At 46.1% G+C, this 24,393-nt stretch overlaps 1 protein-coding gene across 2 annotated transcripts in view; it reads left to right on the plus strand.

Annotated features, from left to right (window-relative positions):
- The first annotated feature begins 5,139 nt into the window (after positions 1–5,139).
- Positions 5,140–24,393, plus strand: part of setd1a (SET domain containing 1A, histone lysine methyltransferase) — a 42,803-nt gene continuing 23,549 nt past the window's right edge. The window contains exons 1-8 of one of the 2 annotated variants that reach the window (XM_061224207.1): positions 5,140–5,171; positions 6,405–6,549; positions 6,971–7,069; positions 8,402–8,672; positions 8,833–8,957; positions 12,709–12,956; positions 19,312–21,136; positions 22,089–22,994. In XM_061224207.1, coding sequence (XP_061080191.1) covers positions 6,412–6,549; positions 6,971–7,069; positions 8,402–8,672; positions 8,833–8,957; positions 12,709–12,956; positions 19,312–21,136; positions 22,089–22,994 — 3,612 coding nt within the window. In that variant the 5' untranslated portion in view covers positions 5,140–5,171; positions 6,405–6,411. The remainder of the gene's footprint in view (positions 5,172–6,404; positions 6,550–6,970; positions 7,070–8,401; positions 8,673–8,832; positions 8,958–12,708; positions 12,957–19,311; positions 21,137–22,088; positions 22,995–24,393) is intronic. The other variant, XM_061224208.1, reaches the window with a different exon arrangement.

The following is a 24,393-nucleotide window of genomic DNA, read 5'->3' on the forward strand; positions in this document are numbered from 1 at the left end:
ACCTCCCTCCCCCTCTCCGAACCGCCACCTCACGCTCACGACTACATTACATTACATTATTGGCATTTGGCAGACGCTCTTATCCAGAGCGACGTACAACAAAGTGCATACCGATAACCGACTACTGTCTGTTCTGGCTCCACGGTGGTGGAACGAACTCCCCGTTGAGGTCAGAACTGTAGAATCTCTCCCCACCTTCATGCGCAAACTGAATACGCACCTCTTCAAGCAGCACCTCTCCCCATCCCTCCCTACCTCCCTGTGAACTGAACTGTGAACTCCCTGTAATTGTTGTCTTTGTGATTTACGTTGTTTTTCGGTATTTTTAGTTGGCTATGTAAGCAGTATTTGGATAGCTAAGTTTGGTCACTTTTGCTTTGTTGTTTGTTTGTTTATTTGTTGTTTTAAAAAATAAAATAATAATAATAATAATCATAATCATAATAATAATAATAATAATAATAATAATAGGCCCTGGTCCTTATCTTTGTTGTGCGGGTAGCAATTGAAATTGTACTTCCCTCTAGGGTCTTTCAGCGCACAGATTATGGGTATGGACTTTGTTGTACGTCGCTCTGGATAAGAGCGCCTGCCAAATGCCAATAATGTAATGTAATGTAAATATCTCGAGCTCCTAAAAGTGTTTATGGGTAATGTGTGTTTATATGACACTGAAGCTCCCATCATCATAAATTTTTTCATTTGTAAGTAATTTGCCTATTCTCTTTCCTCTCTCTCCTCAGCACTTGACTCTCTCTGTCCTCTTGTCTCCAGGCCTGCTCGATCCTCCAGCCCATGGGTTTTTTATCTTCTACGTTCCTCCAGGCCCAGCCTACGTGCAGCTGAGAAGAAGTGGAGGAAATCAAAGGACCCATCGGACCTGTCCTTCTACCAGTCTCTCCTGGCGGAATTCTCCTCCGCTATCACTACTGCCAAAAAAAACTACTACTAAACAAAAATACATAATTCCACCTCTAACCCTTAACTGTTCTCCATTTTCTCCTCTCTCCTCAGAACACCTTCCCCACCATCTCAGTCATCACCTCTACGACCACCCCTGTGCATGCCCCATGTTTCTCCTCTTTCTCTCCCCTTACAGATGCTGATGTGCCCTCGACCCCATCCCCTCAAACCTCCTTCAGGCAATCACGCCTGACATCCTCCCGTTTGTCACCTTCCTTGTGAACTTCTCCCTGTCTTCTGGATGCTTTCCCTCATCCTTCAAGAGGGCCTACATCACCCCACTCTGGTCCCCTTCTGCCTACAGAACTACCAGTATCCAGTATCTCTTTTCTATCCAAATCTGATCCTCCTTGACCTCTCTGCAGCCTTTGACACGGTCAACCACTCCATTCTCCTATCCTCCCTGGCATCTACAGGGATCTGTGGCACAGCCTTAGACTGGATTAAATCCTATCTCTCTGGATTAAATCCTATCTCTCTGGCTGGTCCTCCCAGGTGACCTGGGCTGGAAGAGTGTCAACCCCTCGCCCCCTTGTTACAGGAGTCCCCCGGGGCTCAGTCCTCGGTCCCCTCTTCTCCATTTGCACCAGATCCCTTGGCCCTGTTATCTCTGCTCATGGCATGTCATTGTTGCCATTGTCATTGTTATGCCAATGACACCCAACTCTTTCTCACCTTTTCTCCCCCATCCGGCACACAGGTCTCTACCCGTATCGTTGCCTGCCTGAGAGACATCCAGAGCTGGATGGGCAACCACCATTTAAAGCTCAGCCCAGGTAAGACGGAGGTAATCTTCATCCCTGCTCTAACTTCTCCCTTCTCTGATTTCTCCATCTCACTAGGGCATACCACAGCGACCTCATCCCCCAGTGCTAGAAACCTCGGAGTGGTGATGGACAACAGGCTGTCCTGAGAATATTGCTCTGGTGACCGGTGCAAGCAGGTTCTTCCTGTACAACATCCGGAGAATCCACCCTTCCTCACCACCTACTCCACTCAGCTCCTTGTACAAGTAAGGCCCGTTTGGACTATTGCAATTCTCTGCAAGCTGGCCCTCCAGCATCCAACCCCTACAACTCATCCAGAATGCTACAGCCCGTCTGGTATTCAATGTTCTGAGACATTCACGTCACCCCCCTGCTCAGCAACCTGACTGCCTGTTATGGCTCGCATCAAATTTAAAACTTTGGTGCTCGCATACCAGGCAGTTAAGGGATCCGTTCCTGTATATATTCAATCACTTATCAAGACATATACACCAACAAGACCCCTCCGTTCAGCTACCTCGGGATGCCTGGCACCTCCCGCTCGCCGCACCTGCACTTCTTGGTCACAACTGCTGTTCTGGCCCCACGGTGGTGGGATTACCTTCCTGTGGACGTCAGAACGGCAGTGTCTCTGACCTCTTTCAAACGCAGACTGAAGACTCATCTCTTCAGGCTGCACCTTTCCCCCCTACCTCACCACCACGATTAGCCTTGTATATTTATACAATCAATGTTATATTAATATTGATGAGGAGATATCCCAATCACAGACCACAGTATAAAAAAAAAAAAAAAACTTTATTCAGTCCAAAGGTACAAGCCAGGTAATCAGAGACACAGTGCCAAATCGAGAAGCAAAAGGGAAATGACAAAAAAAAAATCCGCAGGTCAGAATCCAGGAGATCAGAATGGCAGAGGTACAGAGAAGTTGGCACAGGGAGAGTCGTAAACAAAGCAAGGATCAAAAACCAAAAATCACAAGCAGACAAATAGTTATATATAGATATTGTTGTGTTGTATTGTTTTAGATACTGTATTGTTGTACTCAGGGTATTCTAGCTGCCAACTGTGGTATGCTGTTTTGTAAGTTGATGTATTCTTCAAGGGTTCCAATTGTATCTGTATGGTCACGCTTGGAAACCGTACTGTCCTCTCGGGTCCTCTTCACACTTGTTCCTGTGTGTGCACTCTACTTTGTTGTACGTCGCTCTTGGATAAGAGCATCTGTTAAATGCTTTGTAATGTAATGTTTATTTAATATCATATGGCCCCCTTGTGTACTACTAAATCAGCTAAATTTATATAGCCAAATCGCTAACTTATCTGGTTAGTTTGCTAACGTAACGTTGTAACAGATGGTTTGAAAGAATGTGTATCCACATAATAATATTGTACCCACTGTGTAGGTGCTGGTACATAATTCTTATAGTTTTTAGACATTTTGTGTGACATGTTGATTAATGTAAGTACTCAAGACAATAATGAATTCATAGTTTCCAAAAGCTCTTTAAAATGTTACATGTAAATATTCTTCTCGTCACATTGTGACATTCCGGTGTCTGACCCCGCTATTGTTTTCAAAGACTCAATTTAAATAAAGATAATTTTTCTTATGTCGTTGTTGAGTTTGTGTTCTCTGTATTAATTCAGAAGAAGACTAACATGAAGAGACTGGATAAGTAACATGCATCAGAGCTGGTGAGAATGTGATTTTGGACAAAGCAACAATGTGTATGATCATCATTTAAATTAATTTAATTATTAATTTTAATTATATTAATGAAGTGAATTTGTTAGATCCATGACCACAAATCCTTGAACAGGCTTAGTTACAGATTGAAGCATTATTTATTGTAATAAATCTCAGGTACGTCATGATGATAATACACATATTTGCTTTGTCCAAAATCACATTCTCACCAGCTCTGATGCACGGTGGAGGAAGTGTCATGGCTTGGGCTTGCATGGCCGCTGGGCTCACTAATCTTTATTGATGATGTAACTTGTGATGGTAGCAACAGAACGAATTCAGAAGCAGCAGGTATACAAAAAGATTGTCTGCCAACTTATGGACAAACTAATTGGGAAGAACTTCATCATGCAGTAAGACAATGACCCAAAACACACTGCCAACACAACAAAAAACTTCATTATGGAGAAAAAGTAGGTTTTAGACTAGCCAAGTCAAGCACAAGACCTTAACCAATTTGAGCATGCATTTCACCTCCTGAAGAGGAGACTTAAAGGAAAACCCCCTTGAAACAACAACTGAAAGAGGCTCCAGTAAAATTTTCATTTTCCTCGTTATCTTCCCCAGGTAACCGAACAGACATCGCTAGTATAGTTGTCCAAGTTTATGTTAGTCAAGCTACATCGTCAAATCACTTATAGCGATGGATAATTTCCATAACGGATTGCTAATAACATGGGTTATGTAAGCGTTATTTTACGAAAACTCATCGTTACATGTAAATTAGCGCAAAATGAAACGCCTCTAGCAAACAGACCACAGAGGCAGAGTAAACAGTCTATTAGTTATAGCTATTACTGCAACTCAACCAGTTATCAGTGGCTACACTTCCTCAAATATTAATAGATCTAAGCTAAATTGTTCCTAGCATGTAAACTATTTTACTTAAAATGGCTAGCTATCTTACTTTTAATGTTATTTAAAAAATAAAAAATAAAAATACGACCTACATATGACCGTAACGTTATTTATTTTTGCAGCTTGCTACGCTGTTAGCAACAGCTTGGTATTACTAACTAACTAACTAACGTTAGTTTTATGTGACACTAGCCAAGCTAGCCTGCTGGTCATGAACAGCAAATAACTAACGTTTGCTGAGCACCATTTACATCAAAGATTGATCAGTCTGAGACATTAATTGGCTACATTCGTATATGCTACATAGCTAACGTTGGCTAGAGTGAGCTAAATCCAGCCGGCTATGTAGAAATGAGCTATTATTGCAAACTAGTTGCTGGGTAGCGTTACAGCCTGATAGTTCGAAAAATCACGAAACGGCCATGATCTTCATAGATAATTAGAAATAATTTGGGAAATAATTATCGCAGAAATGTCAACTAATCTGCCAAATGGCACGAAACCTTCTTTTGTTCAACCAGAGACCGCTTAGCTAACTATAACCGTAGCTAGTTATCTGAACAATAGGACATGCAGATTCGCTATATCCATAGATGCGAAAGTGTCACTAGCGCTTTCGTCTTAATACAATTTACTTGGTATAATAAAAAATACATCAATATTCTAGCAACGAATCGCACATATAACGGAGGCCAGTTGCATTTGTATAATGAAATAATATATTTATAGTATGTGTTCTGCTCCAGGCGGGCTGGTTGAACTGTGTGAATGTGCTGCTGCCGAAACCTGCAGGTAATTCGCAGTGACTGATGGAGAACAGGCGAGGCTCTCAGGTTAGTGCGCGATGGCTGCTCATTCAGTTTTACTCAATTTTTCAAAGTAGACACCGAATTTATTTTACACGTTGCCGTCTGTGATACGAAATTACAGTAACGGAATATTGCCGATACCCTTAGAAGCGGGTCTGATGATCGTAAAGCCGCAAGCGGACTCGTTTTTATGTCCGAGACGCACTGTGTTTTTCCCGTCCGACCTAGGCCTGTCTCTAAGCAGCGGGGTGGTAGTTTCGGTTGCCCGCCTCGCCCCTCTCGTAGGTTTGTGTGAAATGGGGAGTGAGCGTTGGGAGTTTTGCGGACCTCAGGCTGACTAGCTAGCTAACGCGACTTTGTTTATAGCTAATGTGAAACACAATCAGACAATTTCCTAGCTACAATAACATTAGGCCGATAGTTCAGCTGTAAATAAATGAGCCAACTAACTAGCTAGCAGCGACCGAATGTAACGTCAGATGTATTGTTGGAATTAAAAATCGCCCTCATTTGCCTCGATCTTGAGTTCTGCGTTTGGTAGATAACGAGTAACATAACGTTTTTTTCGCCGAGATGGAGCTAACAAACAATGCGGTTCTAGCAAACATAATGACGATTAAGGTCTAATATTAGCGGTATGTTACGTCCTTCGGCTAGGTAACGTTAGTTCAGTTAGCTAGCTAGCTAGCTAGCTAGCTGCCAAGCCGTATTCGGGTAAGCTTAGGGAAACTTTGTCCGGCGTTAGCTATATAATTAAATGCTCGCGTCGTGGTTATCGAGTGCCGGTTAGCCAGCGCACGGTAACGGCGCTTTTTGTTATGCGTGAGGCTTGGTGGCCAAATTACTGCCGCGAACGACTCGTCTGAAGTTAGTCGATGAGATAAACATCGTTGGATACCTAGGCCATTATCGCAAGTGATTAATTGCGAATACAAAAAGAATCATAGCTTCGCAGAATATAAATTATATCACCGTGACATGTAGTCAGCTATCTCTAGCAGCCATGTCCACATGGATTGGAACATTTTACGAATATATCGTATGCACACATCATAAAGCTGTTTGCACTTACGTTAGAGCAACTGCTTTTCTATCCCCAAAGCAGGACAAACCACACTCTAAGGCAAGCGGAGCAAAATGCAATGGCCCTTTTTTTGTATTCAGAGTAACGTTATAGATGTGTAGTTGTCAACGTTATCTTGCGTGGCGTAATGTTTGATTGTAATATGACGTCGTATGTTGTGCTCTCTCCCACAGTGAGAGTATGGATCCGGACAGTGGGGCAGATAGTCAGCGAGCGCTCAGCCTGCAGTGGAAGAGCTACAAGCTCATCCAGGATCCTGCCATTCGCAGGGTCGCCCAGAAAGTCTACCGATACGATGGAGTCCACTTCAGCGTGCCGGTCAGTCATGATGTCAGTCGAATGAATGCGTATATGGAGCTCGTTTGTGTGCTCATTACATGTAGCTGTCACTAAATGCATTTAATAGTTCAATTGAAATATAGTTCATTGAAATAGTTAAAATTTTCTTACCTTCTGTATCATGGTAGAGAGAATGCCGTGATTGTGTGCAGTGTTGTGTGTTTGTAAAGTCACAGGAAAAGCCAACCGGGTAGCCTACATGCAAAAGCATAGATGTGAATCAGATTTGTACTGGACAGTGGTGTTGTTTATAACAGTGCATTTTGTTAAACTGACCCAAAGGCCTCAAAACATTATATAGTACCTGTCATTCGGAGGTACATGTGGCACTGTGTGGTTGGGAGCTGAAACGGCAGAGCGTTTTTGGACGCAGTGCTTCTGAACGTTGTGACTCCCTCAGGACTCGGGGTTTGCGCCGGTGGGAGATTTGCGGGACCCACGACCTCGCAGGATCTGGTCCAAGCGCACAGAGCTGGCCCTTCCAGTGCCCAAATTTAAGGTGAGTCTCTTTCTCTCCACCCCAGTGGGATGCATTACACGCACGTTCATAAAGCGTCTGTGAGCAGCTGCACAGACCCTGGCCCACCTTCCCCTGGTCTTATCCTCACTAGGGCTGTGTCATGTGTCCAGTTCTGTTAAAAAAAAATGTGTTTAAATGTAATAAGAATTGCCTCTTTTTTCTTTTAAAGGCCCATGCACATCTGGTTTTAGTATCTAAAATGCCCCCAGAACATTTGAAAAGAGCCATGATATAGGTTTAAAAAAGAAAAAAGAAATAAATAAGTCCCTCACCCTGCCCCCTCTGTCTCCTATAGTCAGTTAACACTTAGCAACTCCATCCAATAATTATGCAAAGACAGACGTGTCCCGGGGAAATTGTTTTACATACTTACATCTTAGAAAAATAGCAGTTAGACTGTAAAATATGGGTACTCTAACCAAAATTGCGATTTGTTTTATTTCAATCAGTAGGGAACCCAAATCGAAAGTTGGATGACATGAAAAGCTCAAAAAATAGGTGGATGGGTCTTTGAATTATTTTATTTAATTATACCTGACATGGTACCTGAATGGCCAAACGACAGAGACCATGTGAAATGCTTCCGGAAAGAACTTGCTGATGAGACCGCCAATTAGCACTGAAAAAAACAAATCCCATGATCACATCGAAGCTGTATGACCTTGCTGATGATTGGCTGTCTTATCAACACCCAGTAGAAATCGGCGCTCTACGACCAGGACAGGTGGATTATATGAGAGCGGGCCGGGTGCAGCTCAGTCTGTTTTTAACCGAGGAAGACGTCGTCTTACGTCAAACCGTCAGTCTTACGTCAAACCGTCAGTCTTACCTGTACATTAAACAGAGTGCATTTCTCTGAGCCCAGTGTGCCCACTTTAAAATGTGTTTGTATGGTTATGAAGAATTGATCAAATTTAGGAAAAAGTGAATTTTGATTTCAGCTTGTCTTTAATCGTGACCTTCTCCACTATCTTGGAGCAGCACTATCTTGGATAGGCAGAGCTGTTCCTTGATCAGCATTCTTCTCTAAGGCAGATCTGTTCCTGGATCAGCATTCTTCTCTAAGGCAGAGCTGTTCCTGGATCAGCATTCTTCTCTAAGGCAATTTAGCCTTTTATAACCATAGACAACCTTACTGTTTAACAAACTAACAGCTTCCTGGATGGACGATGACAAGATTCAACTTATGGCTGCACTCAATTCTTCTCATTTGCAGTCAACGCCTTACTTGGTGTTGAACGTTGCACTTGATGTGTGAGTTTGGGTCCTGCTGAGCCGAGCAGTAACAAAGCCCCTCCCCTTCCTCCGTAGCTGGACGAGTTCTACGTGGGCCCCATCCCTCTGAAAGAGGTGACCTTTGCCCGCCTGAATGACAACATCCGCGAGCCCTTCCTGGCAGAGATGTGTGCCAAGTTCGGCGAGGTGGAGGAGATGGAGATCCTCTTTCACCCGAAGACGCGGAAGCACCTGGGCTTGGCACGGGTCCTCTTCACCAGCACCAGGGGCGCCAAGGACACCGTCAAGCACCTGCACAACACCTCTGTCATGGGCAACATCGTCCATGCCCAGCTGGACATCAAAGGTAACCTTGAGTAGCCAAATGCCATGGTGACGTTGAGTAGCCGAATGGATAGGTAAAGTTTTTTCGTGAGATCTGTTAATCCCAAAGTATGGCGAAGCGGCTGAATTATGGTAATTGTACAAGCCTCTCACTCTTTCTCTTTTTGTCTTTCTCTCTGCAGGCCAGCAGAGGATGAAGTATTATGACCTGATTGTGAGTGGCTCGTACACCCCCCAGACTGTCCCAACTGGGGGAAAGGCCCTGACAGACAGGTTCCAGCCCCCGGTCCCCACTCACCCTGACACGGTGAGTCCCCTTCCCCACTCACCCCCTTCCCCGATCACCCTGACACGGTGAGTCCCCTTCCCCACTCACCCCCTTCCCCACTCACCCTGACACGGTGAGTCCCCTTCCCCACTCACCCCCTTCCCCAATCACCCTGACACGGTGAGTCCCCTTCCCCACTCACCCCCTTCCCCGATCACCCTGACACGGTGAGTCCCCTTCCCCACTCACCCCCTTCCCCACTCACCCTGACACGGTGAGTCCCCTTCCCCACTCACCCCCTTCCCCAATCACCCTGACACGGTGAGTCCCCTTCCCCACTCACCCCCTTCCCCAATCACCCTGACACGGTGAGTCCCCTTCCCCACTCACCCCGTTCCCCAATCACCCTGACACGGTGAGTCCCCTTCCCCACTCACCCCCTTCCCCAATCACCCTGACACGGTGAGTCCCCTTCCCCACTCACCCCCTTCCCCAATCACCCTGACACGGTGAGTCTCCTTCCCCACTCACCCCCTTCCCCACTCACCCCCTTCCCCACTCACCCTGACACGGTGAGTCCTCTCCCTGACACACCCCCTTTTTCCATACACTATTTGGTGGATAATAAATTAGCCATTTCAGTGCTGAAGGCCATGCAAACTTCAGAATGTAAAATTATTTCATTTTTGCATAAAATGAAGGCTAATCCGTGAAGAATTATTGACATCTTGTTACATATTGCCGTTGGGATATACAGTGCCCTCCTTAATGTTTGAGACAAAGACCCATCATTAATTTATTTGCCTCTGTACTCTATAATTTGAGATTTGTAATAAAAAATGGTGGTTGTGGTTAAAGATTTTAATAAAGGGCATTTTTACAGAGTGTTCCCCAAAAATGTAAGTAGTAGGCCAAAGAGAAAAAGTAGCCGGCCAAAGGTGATGTCCCCTGGCCTTTTTTTTTCTGACTATGTTAAATTAATCCCTAATATATGGTTTTATTCTTAAGCATTTTGTTGTAGTACCATTAACCAGAAATTTGGTCAGAAAGAAAGAAGAAAATATGGTAATTATAACTCTTTACTTGAGTAAACAAAGTATTTTGCAAAGTGTTACCTAAAAGATAAATGTTTCACTTTAATGATATTGAACAATAACTCTTAATGGCATTATAGAAATGACAAATTAAACTATTAGGTTTATATAGTCAGTCATCCATGTCAGACTCTGACACTTGTCCATGTCAAGAGACACCAATGCTCTACTAAGCTCCTCTCAAAGACTGGGAACTGTTGTTGGGTCAAGTTTAACTTTTGTTTGTTAGGTCATGGGCTTCTTCCTCCTCTATCTTTGCTCTGCATGGAGGCTCTCTGTGAGCCTGGCATTGGGGTTCTCTGTGACCAAAAACCATTCCAATATGATATTTCATCATTCATATTCTTCACATTAATTGGAACCACTCAGGTCTTTCTTAATAATAAAATATCCTATTAGTAAAATCACAATTAAGCACCAATCAAATTTAGAGCATGTTTACCAATGCCAACTCTTCATTAATGTTTCTGTTAAGTAGCCTAAATAATTTGCACACGTCACATTACATACTGTAAAACATATTTGATAGGCTACATAAATTGTATTTTCTGCTGCAACACCGAATGAGGCATGTGTTTGCTAAATTACCAGAAATATGATATGGATGCAAGAACGTTACTTTGTTCAACGCTGAATCTGACGGAGACAAACAGTGGATACAGTGGTTTCTCATGTTCGCTTATACATTACATTATTGGCATTTGGCAGACGCTCTTATCCAGAGCGACATACAGTTGATTAGACTAAGCAGGAGACAATCCTCCCCTGGAGCAATGCAGGGTTAAGGGCCATGCTCAAGGGCCCAACGGCTGTGCGGATCTTATTGTGGCTACACTGGGATTCGAACCGCCAACCTTGCCTGTCCCAGTCATTTACCTTAACCGCTACGCTACAGGCCGCCCCCTAAGCATAAAAAGCAAAGTGGCTTTACAACCTCGATCGCCTTTGCTTTTACTTTCGTCAAGCCGTTCAGGTTGTGACGGCAAATTAATTGAACCGAATTTAAATTTTTAACTTGGCAAAGTTAGATAAGGTTTATATTAATGTTAACTACTCATACTACATTTTAGAATTGCCTTAACTTCATCTTTATATGCACTGTATGCAACATGCCTCAGGGAAATTGTGCTAGCGAGTGTGACAATGCACTTGGCAGGGGACAATATTATTAGGGTACTGATTTTTTTAACAACAACTACCATTATGTATATATATATTTAAGATAAAACAATGTTTTATAGAGTAGTCGGCCATTCAGCCGGCGCTTGGAGAACACTGTTTTTTTTTTTTGGTTTCACCATGTAGAAATTACAGCAGTGTTTATACATAGTCCTATACTTATTTCAGGGCACCATGATGTTTGACAGACAGCATTCTTATATAAATGAAAGTTGTCATGTTTAGTATTTGGCTGCATATATTTTGCATGCAGTGAGTGCTTGACATCTGAGGTTCATGGACATCACCAGTTGTTGGGTGTCTTCTCTGGTGATGCTCTGCCAGGCCTGTATTGCAGCCATCTTTAGCTCATGCTTGTTTAGGGGGGGGGATAGTCCCCTTACGTTTGCTCTTCAGCATATGAACGGCATGCTTAATTGGGTTCAGATCAGGGGATTGACTTTAGCTTTGGAAAAACTCCTTTGTTGCTTTAGCAGTATGTTTGGGATCATTGTCTTGCTGTTGAATGAACCACCGGGCAATTCCTTTTGAGGCATTCGCTTGAACTGTGTCTATACACTTCAGAATTAATTTAGCTACATCAGCAGTTCTATCGTCAATGAAGATAAGTGAGCCAGTACCTTTGGCAGCCATACATGCCCTGGCCATAACACCCCCACTACCGTGTTATCCAATTTTCAAGACATGATGGGTCTTTGTCCCAAACATTATGGAGGGCACTGTAGCTTTGCCAACTGGAGATAACTGGACACTGGAAATAATATTGCCAATTAGAGCACAGAAGTGTGTCAGTAAAGCTAGTTGTTTTAACCCGGCAGACCATTGTGTCAAGTTAGTTCATATCAACATAAATGTTGCGTTTAGATGTAGGATTACCTCAGGAAATAGGCTAGTGTATCAAACTTGTCCAGCCACTAATAATTAATAAGGCGGTTCCAATAACCACAGAGTCCCTCCCTCATGTAATCAACATAACGGCAGGCTTTTAATTTGTGATACAGACCGCTGTACTAACTTGACGCTGGAAATAATGCATAAACCATTGTAACCACATTCGAGATGATTGAGACCGAATAGATAAGTAGATTGAGACCGAATAGATAAGTAAACTGAAACTATCTAGACTACTGTCAGTGGAAAGCCTGCTCTCCTGTCATGCGCACATATAGCAATGGACGGTGCAAAGCACACTGCAATCTTATATGTTAATTAAGACCTGCAACTTCCACAGTCCACGTTGGGCAACAGTAGAACTTTCATGCGGGTTCTGCAGTTTTGGTCGTGCGGTACTGTCTCTGACATTGACCTGACAGTGGCTTCCATTTGGTGAGCATGTCCAGCTGTTTTCCGCTGTAACCAATTGTGTACCCGGAAGCAGTGATGCAGCCATGGTGATATGACCGTGGTGTATGATAACAACAGGCATGGTAAACGGTTTTCAGCATTTAAACGTATGCCTTCTCTTCCTGCGGTGCTTTCTCTGCCCCCTGCCCACGTGCTCTGGCGGCCCGCTGCAGTCCTCAGACGTGCGCCGCAGGCTGTCTGCAGATGTGGTGCCCGCCAGCCTGGGCGTGCCCCCCCCCACCCCTGGCAGCACCACCCCCTGCTCCTCGGACACCGGCTTCAGCGAGCAGCGCCTGGACACGCCCCCGTCTTCTCTGGGGGGGCCCTACACTCCGGGGTCTTCTGCTTCTTCCCAGGGGGGCACACCCTACACCCCCCGTTCCGGGACCCCTTTCTCCCAGGATTCGGGCTTCTCCAGCAGGTCAGTGCGCTTCCCGGTTTCAGGTGTGTTTTGAGGGCATTTGGGTCCCGGTTTGGGGTTTGTATTGAGACCTGTCGGGACACGTTTGGGTCAGGGTTCGGGGTGTGAGACATTTGGTTGCTGGTTTAGGGTGTGCTTTGGGGTGTGTTTTGAGACTGTTCGGTCCTTTTTTTGGGTGTGTTTGCAGTTTGGGGTTTGCATTGAGACTGGTTGGAAAAGTAGGGGCCGATGCCGATATTCAGAGGGCAGGGTGGCCGATGGCTGATATAATGTCATTATATAATTTGCACCTAATAATAGAAAATTTGAATCATAACAAATGACACAATTGCTGAACTTTCATGAACATTTATTTATTTATCCATATTTTGAACCCACGTGCATAACTAATATCGTGGCAGATTGGTGTTCCCGGATGATGGAGGAGATGTTGGAATTAATATCCGAAACTGGTGCTCCTTGCGCATCAACTGAAGCACCTGACCTGTATCTGCATAATTCTATGCATTGCACTGCTGACCCGCAATTGGCTGATTAGATAATCACATGAATAAGTAGCTGAACAGGTTTTCCTAATTAAGTGCTAAGTGCGTGTGTGCGTATATTAGGGGTGTGCATCTCTCCCTTATAAGATGATCCGATACACATCTAGATACATGGACTACTATATGATTCAGGGGTGATCCATTTCAATCCGGACTGATTCGGTGCGATACAATTCGGTGCGGTACGATACGATGCAATCTGAGTTTTCTATGGTAAATGCTTACCTTCAAACAGATTGGCCGTCATTGTAAATAGGAAATTGTTCTTAATTGACCTGCTTGGTTAAATAAAGGTTAAATAAATAAAATGAAGATGTATTTCATAAAAGTAGTTAAATCAGACAAATGTGTGCCAGAGTTGCATATCAAAGTAAAGAATGAAGTTAAAACAGAATTGTCAAATGCAGAGCGAGTGGTTATAACAACCGATATGCTGTCTACTTGGTATCTTGTACCTCGGCTCCAACGTATTTACCATGTCACGAAAGCCATCACTCTCCACTACACTGTAAGGTCGTAAGTCCTTAGCAATAAAACGGGCTATGGATGCCGTGGTTACCTTTAAACCTTACCGTGTTGTGGCTGGAAAAAGTGCTAGCTTGTGCTAGCTGTACTAGATTCCTCTTCACCCACATAGGTTTCACCTGGTGAGTGCTGCGATTTGTCGTGCCACCGCTGTACTTAATCACTGTTTTGCACTCTTTACAAATGGCCAGACTTTTGTCCAATTTTCGCATCTTTAACGTTAAAATCGGTCTCCGATCCATATCGGTGAATTGTTACACCCCTAGTGTGTGTGTGTGTGTGTGTGTGTGTGTGTGTGTGTGTGTGTGTGTGTGTGTGTGTGTGTGTGTGTGTATATATATGTATACATGTGTATATATATGTATATATAAAAGCAACTATAAAATCAAAAGATTATATTTAGCTGATTAGCAAGCTCACTAAAGTTGTTATATTAGCTTGCACTGTGTAATTTCAACCAGGAATGGCATTTTCACTTGAATTATATATACAGTTGTGTTCAAGAAAATAGCAGTATAACATCAGTAACCACTGAACCACTGTTTTTAGTAGTAGTGATGGCAAATACTTTACTTGGAGATGTAGTAGTGTAATAAAAAAACAACTGACCCAACTGTCATGACATGCACGCTGCTTGTTCTGAGTAATTGACTCATTCATTGAAAGGGGCGTGTTGAAAATAATAGCATTGTGGAATTTAATTACATAATTCATTCATTCTGTGAAAAAACAGGTGTCATTAATTGTTTTTTTATTAAGGAACAAGGGAAACGAATGTTTCACACATTGTCATAAAATATGTTTCCTTCTGAATTGCTAAGTAAAATGGGCAGTTCCAAACATTGTTCGGAGGAACAATGTCATTTGATAAAAAAGTTGATTGGAGAGGGGAAAACGTATAAAGAAGTGCAGCAAATTATAGGATGCTCAGCTCAGATCTCAAATGCTTTAAAATGGCAACAAAAACCCGAAACAAGCAGAAGAAAACGAGCAACTACTGTTAAAAGGATCGAAGAATAGTCAGAATGGCAAAGATTCAGCCATTCATCAGCTCCAGAAAGATCAAAGATGATCTACAATTACTGTACTGTTACAGTCAGAAGACGTTTGATCGAAGCTAGGCTATCAGCAAGAAGCACCCCGTAAAGCACCATTATTGAAAAAAGGGCAAATCAGTAAAAATTTGCCAAGGAACACATCGATTGGCCGAAAGAGAAATGGCGTAACATTCTGTGGACTGATGAGAGTAAAATTGTTCTTTTCGGGTCTAGTGGTCTTCGCGTCAGACGACCCCCGGGTACTGAATTCAAACCACAGTACACTGTGAAGACCGTAAAGCATGGTGGTGCAAAATTCATGGTATGGGGATGTTTCTCATACTACGGTGTTGGGTTCGTATACCAGGGATCATGGATCAGGTTGAATACATCAACATATTTGAAGAGATTATGTTGCCATATGCTGAGGAGGAAATGCCCCTGAAATGGATGTTTCAACAAGACAACAACCCCAAGCATGCAAGGAAGTGAGCAACATCTTGGTTCCAGACAAAAAGGATTGAGGTTATGGAGTGGCCAGCTCAATCCCCCGACCTCAACCCCATTGAAAACTTGTGGGGTGACATTAAAAATGCAGTTTCTGAAGCCAAACCCAAAAATTCACAGGAACTGTGGAATGTAGTTTGTTCATCCTGGGCTGAAATACCTGTTTCTAGGTGCCAGAAGTTGGTTGTTGCAAAAATGAAATTAAATCATGGAAAAATGTCTTCAGTTTAAGAGAAAAATGTCGACACTACCATTTTTAAAAATCAGATTAATATTCCTTTTCTTTGCTTCCTCTAAAAGAATAAAGCAGGCTTGATAAAATGTGCTAATGCTTTGATTTGGATTTGAATGTGTAATGTTTCCACTATATTTGAAGTATTGAACTCAAAGCTATTAAACTATTAAGCTATTCACTTTTTAACGCACTGCTATTTATTTGAACACAACTGTATAATAAGCATTGTAGGCTATAGCTTAGTGAAGATATTAAGAATGGCCAACTGAATACATAAAGTTTTGGAATCTAAGAATACAATCTTACCATTTTCTCTCGGGCACATCCAGCATTGGCAGTAAATTTCAAAACATTCAGTTTGCGAAATGATACAAGGGGGAGTGCTCACCTTGTTTTTTTAAAAATCAGCCACGTGGGCACGGTCATCAGCCAGATTCATTGGCCGGCTGATTTATCAGTCAGCCACTAGTCAGAACACTGTCTGGGAGGCTGATATAGTGTAAAGTTGTGTTGATGAGCCATGTTTTCAGCTTGATTAGAGACGGTGCATTAGTAGTGCCTCCTCTCGTGCCACAATGCCTGTTTGTACTGCCTCCTATTGGTAGAATTAACTTCCTGTGGCTCTCAGGGAAGCAGCATCTTTGGTAATCTTTAGCCTGAAGGCCCTCCTCTTCAGCACACCCCCTCCCACTCCACCCATTTTCTGACGTGCAACAATTCATGGCTGTAGAGATGGACAAATGGACAAAATGTGGAAAAATGTGGTAGCACCCATTCCGTATCAGTTGCATGTTTATAGATGAACCATGGTTGTTAACCTAATTGTCTACAGGTTCATGAAAGGTTCAATAAGGTACATTTTGCACAAAGTATTGGTTGTCTACAGCCAAGAACATCAAGTCTAGTACACATATATTGTCTAAGTTTGACATATCAATCTATGATAAGGTAAGGAAATATGGCACCATGATTAATACAAATGCATATGTGATAGTCCTAGATTAAAATTCAGAGTACAGCAAGAGGGCGTGAAGATTAAGACAGGTGATACTCATGTCATAATCGATAAGGGCTCACCCAGGAGTTAGGTTATAGCTAGTCAAGGTACACTGTGAAGGGATGAGTCTTCAGTCTTCGGGGAGAAATGGCCAGAGACTGAGCAGTTATTGTAGTAACGAGGAGTTTATCGGCCGCTAGGGTGGAGAGCTAGGGTGGAGAAGCTCCGTGACTGGGATAAGTGAGATTTTGCTGAAACTTGCTCCTTGAAGTCCAGCTGGTCTTCCAGCATCGTAAGGAAGCTCTGTGGGGGATGAAGTACAGCTCTGTCTTGTCAAGGTTGAGCCTAGCCATTGATCCCTAGCCATCCACAATGATATGTTGGCCCTGTAAGCAGAATCACTCTTAATTAACCTGTGAGGGAAAGGGAAAACAGCCATTATAAAAGTGTCCCCAGTGTGTATATATATATATATATATATCCCTGTGGGACTCCTGAAAGAAGGGGATGAGGTGCAGAGAGCGACCCCATCCAGGTTTTCTGGTAGGAGCGATCTGCTAGATAGGAAGCAAACCAAGAGAGGGCAGTCTCAGAATTGCCCATCCCGGCCAGGGCAGAAAATACTGAGTTGGTGGTTGACCATGTGGAATGCTACAAGGAGGATCAGGACGGAGGAGTGGGATAAGTGTCAGTGCTGTGGTAAGTGCCTCTATCACATCCCGGAGAGCAGTCTCCATTGAGTGCCAGGATCCGAAGCTGGACTGATGAGGATCAAGCAGATTGGGCTGTTGGAGAAACGATGCTTAAGTGCGGCTCATTTGTTTTGGGAAAATGATACTGGTCAATAGTTCCTCATATCAGAGGGGGGCTAAGGTAGGTAGGTTTCTTAAGGAGTGCGGTAACATAAGCCATCTTATGGGAAAATTACCACAGGCAAGGGAGCTGTTATTAATGGAAGACCGATAAGTTCACTGGGTATAGACTGGAGGACAGCTGATGAGGGAGGGTCAAGTGGACAGGTGGTTGTGTGATTGTTTGTGATGAGTTGAAGTATGTCTGTTGGTTCCAGTATCTTGACGGATGTCAGCACAGCAGTGGGTGTGCTTTGGGCATCACCGAATGAGTGATGGAGTCTGGATACTAGCCCCCTTCCTCTCGAAGTGGGCCTGGAAATCGTCCGGCGAGAGGGGAGAACGGGGAGGAATGAGGAGGGAAGAAAAGGTGGATTAGACGCACATTATGCCCTGGTCTTGGACTGAAGAAATGTTTTTGCTAATGTGGTAACGGAGAGGCTGCCAGTGAGGTGATTATGAGCCCAGGTTGTCAGAGGATCTGGTTTTCCTCCACTTCCTCTCGGCCTCCTGCAGCACGTTTCTGCTGGAGCAGAGTTTTTTTCAGCCTCGGCCAGGCGGGTGATGTTTGTGCTGGTTTGGGGACTAGAGTTAAGAGACTGGGGGCCGCTTAAGGAAACCATTGCGGCTGAAAAATGCTCACTGTTTAGTGGTTTTACGAAGACTGTTTCTACTTATGCAGTCATATTAATGAAACGCCCTGATTTGCAATTTAGCAGTAGTCAGAAACAATATGGGATGCGTACACGCCCAGTTTACAAGGCACAAAGAAATGGATGCAAAGGAGTGACATGACATAGCCGAAAAATAAGTTCTAAGTGAAGGAACAGTATGCCTATATGATACATAGAAAAAATGGCATGATGTTAGGTGGCCTACAAAAGCCTTCACAAGGACAAAAGACAGGTGGTGGGCAAACTAAGGAAAAATGTGTCTCATTGACAATTAATACTTAATTGACTTCATTTCCATAATCTCTCCTCTGTTCTAGCATCTTCACTCCAGGTATACATATGCATGAACAGATTTACCTCAACAGGAAAGTTTCAGAGTGACCTAATCCTTGCAAATTTGATTTTAATAGCTATTTTGTGTAACTCTAACCCTAATAGAGCCGTTTAGTAAATCCCATGTAGATATTGCAACCTTATTGTTACTGTTTTTATGTTAGAGTCCTTTAGTAAATCTGGCCCTGGGAGAGACATGAGATGAAGGTAGAGGTTGCAACATCGACACGCTGTTTAGAGAAAGAGGAGGAGGAAGTGTAGAGACAGTAGAAGGATGTGGGAGGCCTGAGAGTACAGAGGTTCCTCCTGGAATCTCATCTGAGAAGCCGTGGTTTTATTAGGATAAAACAAAAAGCATTCTATTTGGGTTTCAGATGCGTTTTTTAATTTTTTTGCACTTTTTGAGCTGTGGTACGTTGGGACTCATCTTGTGCTCTGTGTGGTCACTCCATTACAACCATGCCACAAGTTCACTTCTGTTCACTAAACGCTTGCTCTGCTGATTTGTAAAATGAAAATTGCCTGAATTACAATATCCAGCTACTTTAGTGGGCAATATATGCATTTGTAGAAATGAAATGGGTGTAAAGAAAGGGCTTTGGACTGTGCTGATGCTCTTCCTGTGGTTTTGTTCTATTTTGTCTTTTACAGACATGGAAGTGTGGGTTTTGGTGGCAACAGCTACCCCCCTCCGGACCTGCTTCCCTCTTCCTCCTGCTCTTCTTCTGCTGTGTCCTCCTCTTCCTCCATCGGAGGGTACAAGACTTCCCGTTACCATGATGACCCTCACGCCCTGCCCCAGGAACATCTCCCCTACCACAGGGGACGCCCTTCCTACCCCCCTGTCGCCCCCTACCGCCCCAACGAGCCGCCGGCTTACCCCCCCTTCTCCAACCCCGGAGGGGGCGGCCCGCACATGCAGCTTCACCCTCCATTTCCCCCCCCGCCTCCCAGCTCACAGTACGACCCGCCCCCCCACTCAGAGCGGGAGCGTGAGCGGGAGCGGGAGAGAGAGAGGGAGAGGGAAAGAGAGAGGGAGAGAGAGAGGGAGAGGGAACGGGACAGAGAGCGGGAGAGAGAGAGGGAGCGAGAGAGAGACCCGGTGGGGAGATACGGCTCAGGGATTGGCTCCCGGCGGTCTTCCTACCATCACTACCCGCAGGACACAAACTCCTCCTCTTCCTCCTCCTCCTCCTCCTCCAAGGCGTACCACTCGCACCACCACCACTCAGAGCGGCGTGAGGAGCGGGGCCACCGCAGCGGCTCCGCCTCCCGCTCTGGGGACCACGCCCACCAGAGGCACCGCAACCACCACCACTCCCACAACCACCACAGCGCCGGCGGCCGCCGCAGGGCCAGCCACGACCGCGACCGCGACAGGGACCGGGACCGCGCCCGCGAGACTGAGCACCCCAACAGCCACCCCAACTCTGGCTCGGGACACCCCTCCTCCTCCTCCAACAGCCTCTCCCCGCCCCCTTCCACACACCCCTACCCCTCCTCCAAAGAGCAGCCCGCACTGCCGCCCCACGAGCCGGCCCCGCCCTCACGCCTGGAGCCTCCGGCGGTCTTCCGTCCGCCGGCGGGCGCTGCGAGCGACAAGGACTACCGGCTCCTCCCTCACCACACCTCCCTCCCGCCCCCGCCCCCCCTGCCCCCTGCCTCCGTCATCGCCGCCGCTGTGGCCGAGTCGTACGGCTCCATGGACTTCGGCCAGGAGAGCCCCGAGAAGGAGCAATGGGTACGGCCCAAGAGGAGGCCCACCACGCCGCCCTCCCCCCCACCCCCGCAGGCTGCGGCGTCCGCCCCCTCCCCGCCGCACCCCTGCATCACCTCCTCCTCGTCCCCCTCCTCCACCTCCCGCCCCCTTTCCCCCTCCCTGCCGCCCCTGCAGCGGAGCTCGTCCTCCCCCGAGCCCGACTCCACCAATGAGAGCCTGCCGTTCGTGTACCACAGCAGCAGCCTGGACTCGCGCATCGAGATGCTGCTGAAGGAACAGAAGGCCAAGTTCTCCTTCCTGGCCTCCGACGACGAGGAAGACGAGCGCAAGGGCGAGGAGGAGGCCGGGCCGTGTGCGGGAGCGGGAGCGGGCAGGGCCGCGGCCAGAGGAGCCGGGGCCCCGGCGGCGGGCCCCGAGGGCAGGAAGTGGAAGCAGAAGGAGGGCGATGCCGACGGGGACAGAAACAGGCGGAGAGAGGGTCTGGCCCAGCAGGACGGAGGCAGGCCACGTCGGAAGGGAGAGAGGGAGAGAGAACGCGACGCGCGGCGCAGGAGAGGGAGGAAGGAGGGGGCGGAGAGCAAGAGGAGCCCTGCACAGGCGGCTGCCACCCCTTCCTCTGCCTCCTCGGCCCAATCCCCGCCCCCTGACTCCGCCCCCACGCTGCCCAGCCACATCGAGTCCACGCACTCCGGACCGACCGACCCCCGCAGGAGACCTGCGGCTAACACGCCCCCGACCTACAACGGGCAGGGCCAGGTAAGAGCGGGTGGGGGAGAGGTACACGGAACGGAGGGGAGGCAAGGAGCTGATTCTGTGTTGTGTGTTCATGTGGTCATATTTTGTTGTCATTTCCCTCAACCGCTTAAGTGTATGTGTGACTCAGACTTGAACACAACAGGCGATTACTTTGGTTTCTTTGAACCCAGTTTGGATCACCAAGCCCTCACTTTAACATGAACATCAATAGGTATCGGCGGCTGATACACGCAGGATTGTGTTTGTGTGTGTGCGTGTGTGTATTTTGGATGGTCCGATGGATCAGCCGATGGATCAATTAGCATGCCAAAGTCGGAAGATCACATAAATTCACCGATTCGAACACTACGAAAAGACTACAGGCTCTGTTGCATTTGTCACTGTCAGCTTTCCAAAACAGTGCCCGAGAACACTGAACTGTGTAATACCGATTTATATGACGCCTTATATTCATAGACTGTGGGAAGCACAAACAGTGGTCTGAGGTTGTTTGTTGTTGCAATTCTTCTCTTGACCGTTAGGAGTCCGAAATGACCTATTGTGCCTTTTAAGTTTGTTTTCAAACCTAACAAGGGTTTGATATAAAAAATAAAAAAAAACTTTGTATGGGGGTGAATGTTTTCATGGAAAAACTTGATTGTTCTGTGAGAATTTTTGTTGAAAAAAAAAAAATGAAAAAAGATTTATCACAAAACAGAATTTCTGTATTTATGCATATAGGAATATTTGACAAAGGGAACCTGGGTAAACAATTTTTTATTTTTTTATTTTATCATTATTGCTGTGGCAGGACTTGAAAACAGCACTTTATGCTTGAAATTCTACCTACTGACTTTATATTAAGTTGTTATTAAGTTTAAGTTTATCGGCAATCATAACAGACAAAATAACGATTCCGATAATTGCATTGCGACCGTCACGGTGCTATAAGCTCCGCCCCTCTGTCCCTCAGCAGTCCCCGCGGTCCTCTGGGGAGGACATGGAGATCTCGGACGAGGACGACGGGAACGCCATGGCGACCGGCGGCACGACCGCGCCCCCCTCGTCTTCCCCCGCCGCCCCGTCTCAGGTGGCCCCGCCCCCTCAGCCGTCCGACCCGACCTCCTCCCCGGCCCCGCCCCCTCCTCTCGCTGACTTCGGGGTAGTCCTGCCCCCGTTCCCGGCCCACCTGCCCCCCCCGCCCCCCGGCTTCCCCCCGCCCCACATGGAGCTGCACCCGGAGTACCCGCCCCCGCTGCCGCCCCCCATGTTCGATTACGCGAGCTCCATGGAGCTGATTGGCCAGTACTGCGGCGGGGCGCCCATGTCCTTCCAGATGCAGACGCAGATGCTGAGCCGGCTGCACCAGCTCCGCCTGGCCTCCAGCCCCACCCCTGCCCCGGAGGCCCCGCCCAATGAGTACCCGCCCTCCTACCCCCCTGGCCCCTTCCCCCCACCCCCCTACATGGACCAAGAGGGTGCCGCCGCGCGCTACGATCAGGACCACCGCTACATGCCCCCGCCCCTGCCCTACGCCTATCCGCCCGACCCCCACAACCCCCAGCTGCCCCCGCCGCCCCCGCCCCCGCGCCACCATGGCCTGCCCCCGCCCCCCCCCTCCTCCTGGCCCGCCCACCTCGCGCCCCCTCACTTCCCCTCCTTCCCCCCGCCCCCGCCCCCGTTCGGCCCCTCGTACGTGCCGCAGTTCACTGAGGGCCAGGCCCAGCACCCCCACGAGGCCACGGTGCAGATGGCCCTCGCCACACTCATCCAGGAGATGAAGAGCATCATGCAGAGGGACCTGAACCGCAAGATGGTGGAGAACATCGCCTTCGGCACCTTCGACGAGTGGTGGGAGAGGAAGGAACGCAAGGCCAAGGTAGGCCCTCCAATGAGTTGCGCAAGAGCTTATGGGACACACGTTTATGAGATGTGTGTCCTTAGCACTTCACTTCATGGGTCCATGGGTGTCCTTGGTGCCATATTTCAGAATTTCAGTTTGTTTGTGAGATATATTTCTGTGAGAACTATTTTTTTAAATGAATTTTCCACATGATGAGCGATGCCTCTTCAATGGTGAACTTGCCGTTTCTGACATTTCTCTGATTTATGAAACTGTGGACCCTAGTTTGTTGCCAACCTTCACAAAGACGCGTCATTTAATAGCTAGAGATCTCATTGAGCTGCTGATGAATAGAATCAGGCATGCCAAATTAGGGTTCAAATGAAAACCTACAGGAAAAAGGTTGGGGTGAAAACCTGCAGGTTGATCGATCGAGGGCAGCCCTGACTTCAAATAATGCATATCAGGTTTTATGATTATCAGTAACAAAAGTGAAGATGCAGTGGGGTATTTCCCTCTCTCATGGAAACCATTTTTTTAACACACTTTAGCACTCGTGGAGGAATATTGTGCTATAGACCACAGCCCACACCAGGGGGCGCAAGAGCTGTGTATAAGACTTTCACTGCAAAGGACAGCTGAAATGTTCTCCTTAATTCCTGACACCGCTTCTACTTTAATCTTGCACTTTCAGTTTGACATTTGTTCACATCATTTTAACCCCCTGAAATATTGGTTGATTTGATATGAAATTGCAATGATTTGTGTAACTTCAATGAAAGGGGCTTAAGGCTCGACTTCCGGGCAGATGCATTGATTGTCTATAAATTACATTTTAAATGGCTGTGTGTTGGACAAAGTGTTAGGCTATATACACTGTGCACTTTATTAGGTATTTATTAGACTTATGTTTTAGACTCATTAAGTCTTCTGCTGCTGTAGGCTATCCATTTGGAGGTTTGATGTGTTATGTTCAGAGATGCTCTTCTGCATTCCACTGTTGTAATGTGCGGTTATTTGCGTTACTGTCGCCTTCGACCAGTCTGGCCCTTCTCTTTTGACCTCTCATTAACAAGGCGTTTCTGCCCGCTGAACTGCTACGAATGTTTTTATTTTTTCTAACCATATTCTGTAAATTCTTGAGATTGTTAGATAGATAGATAGATTATTGTATTCATATAGCGCTTTTCTAGACACCCAAAGCACTTTACAGTGATGAGGGGGAAACTGAGGTGGAGAGAGAGAGAGAACGCTCACCACACACCAGCTGAGGTGGAGAGGGAGAGAACAATGATTTTGCCAATTGAATCGGGATGATTTGGTGGCAGGTTATTGTTGCTGATAATCCTTGGTAAAATTCAATTAGATCACATTTCTTCCTCTTTCTGATGTTTGGTCTGAACAACAGCACAGAACAACCTCTTGACCAGGTCTG

The sequence above is a fragment of the Conger conger genome, chromosome 16 (genome assembly GCF_963514075.1).
Source record: "Conger conger chromosome 16, fConCon1.1, whole genome shotgun sequence".
NCBI classification, from domain to species: Eukaryota; Metazoa; Chordata; class Actinopteri; order Anguilliformes; family Congridae; genus Conger; species Conger conger.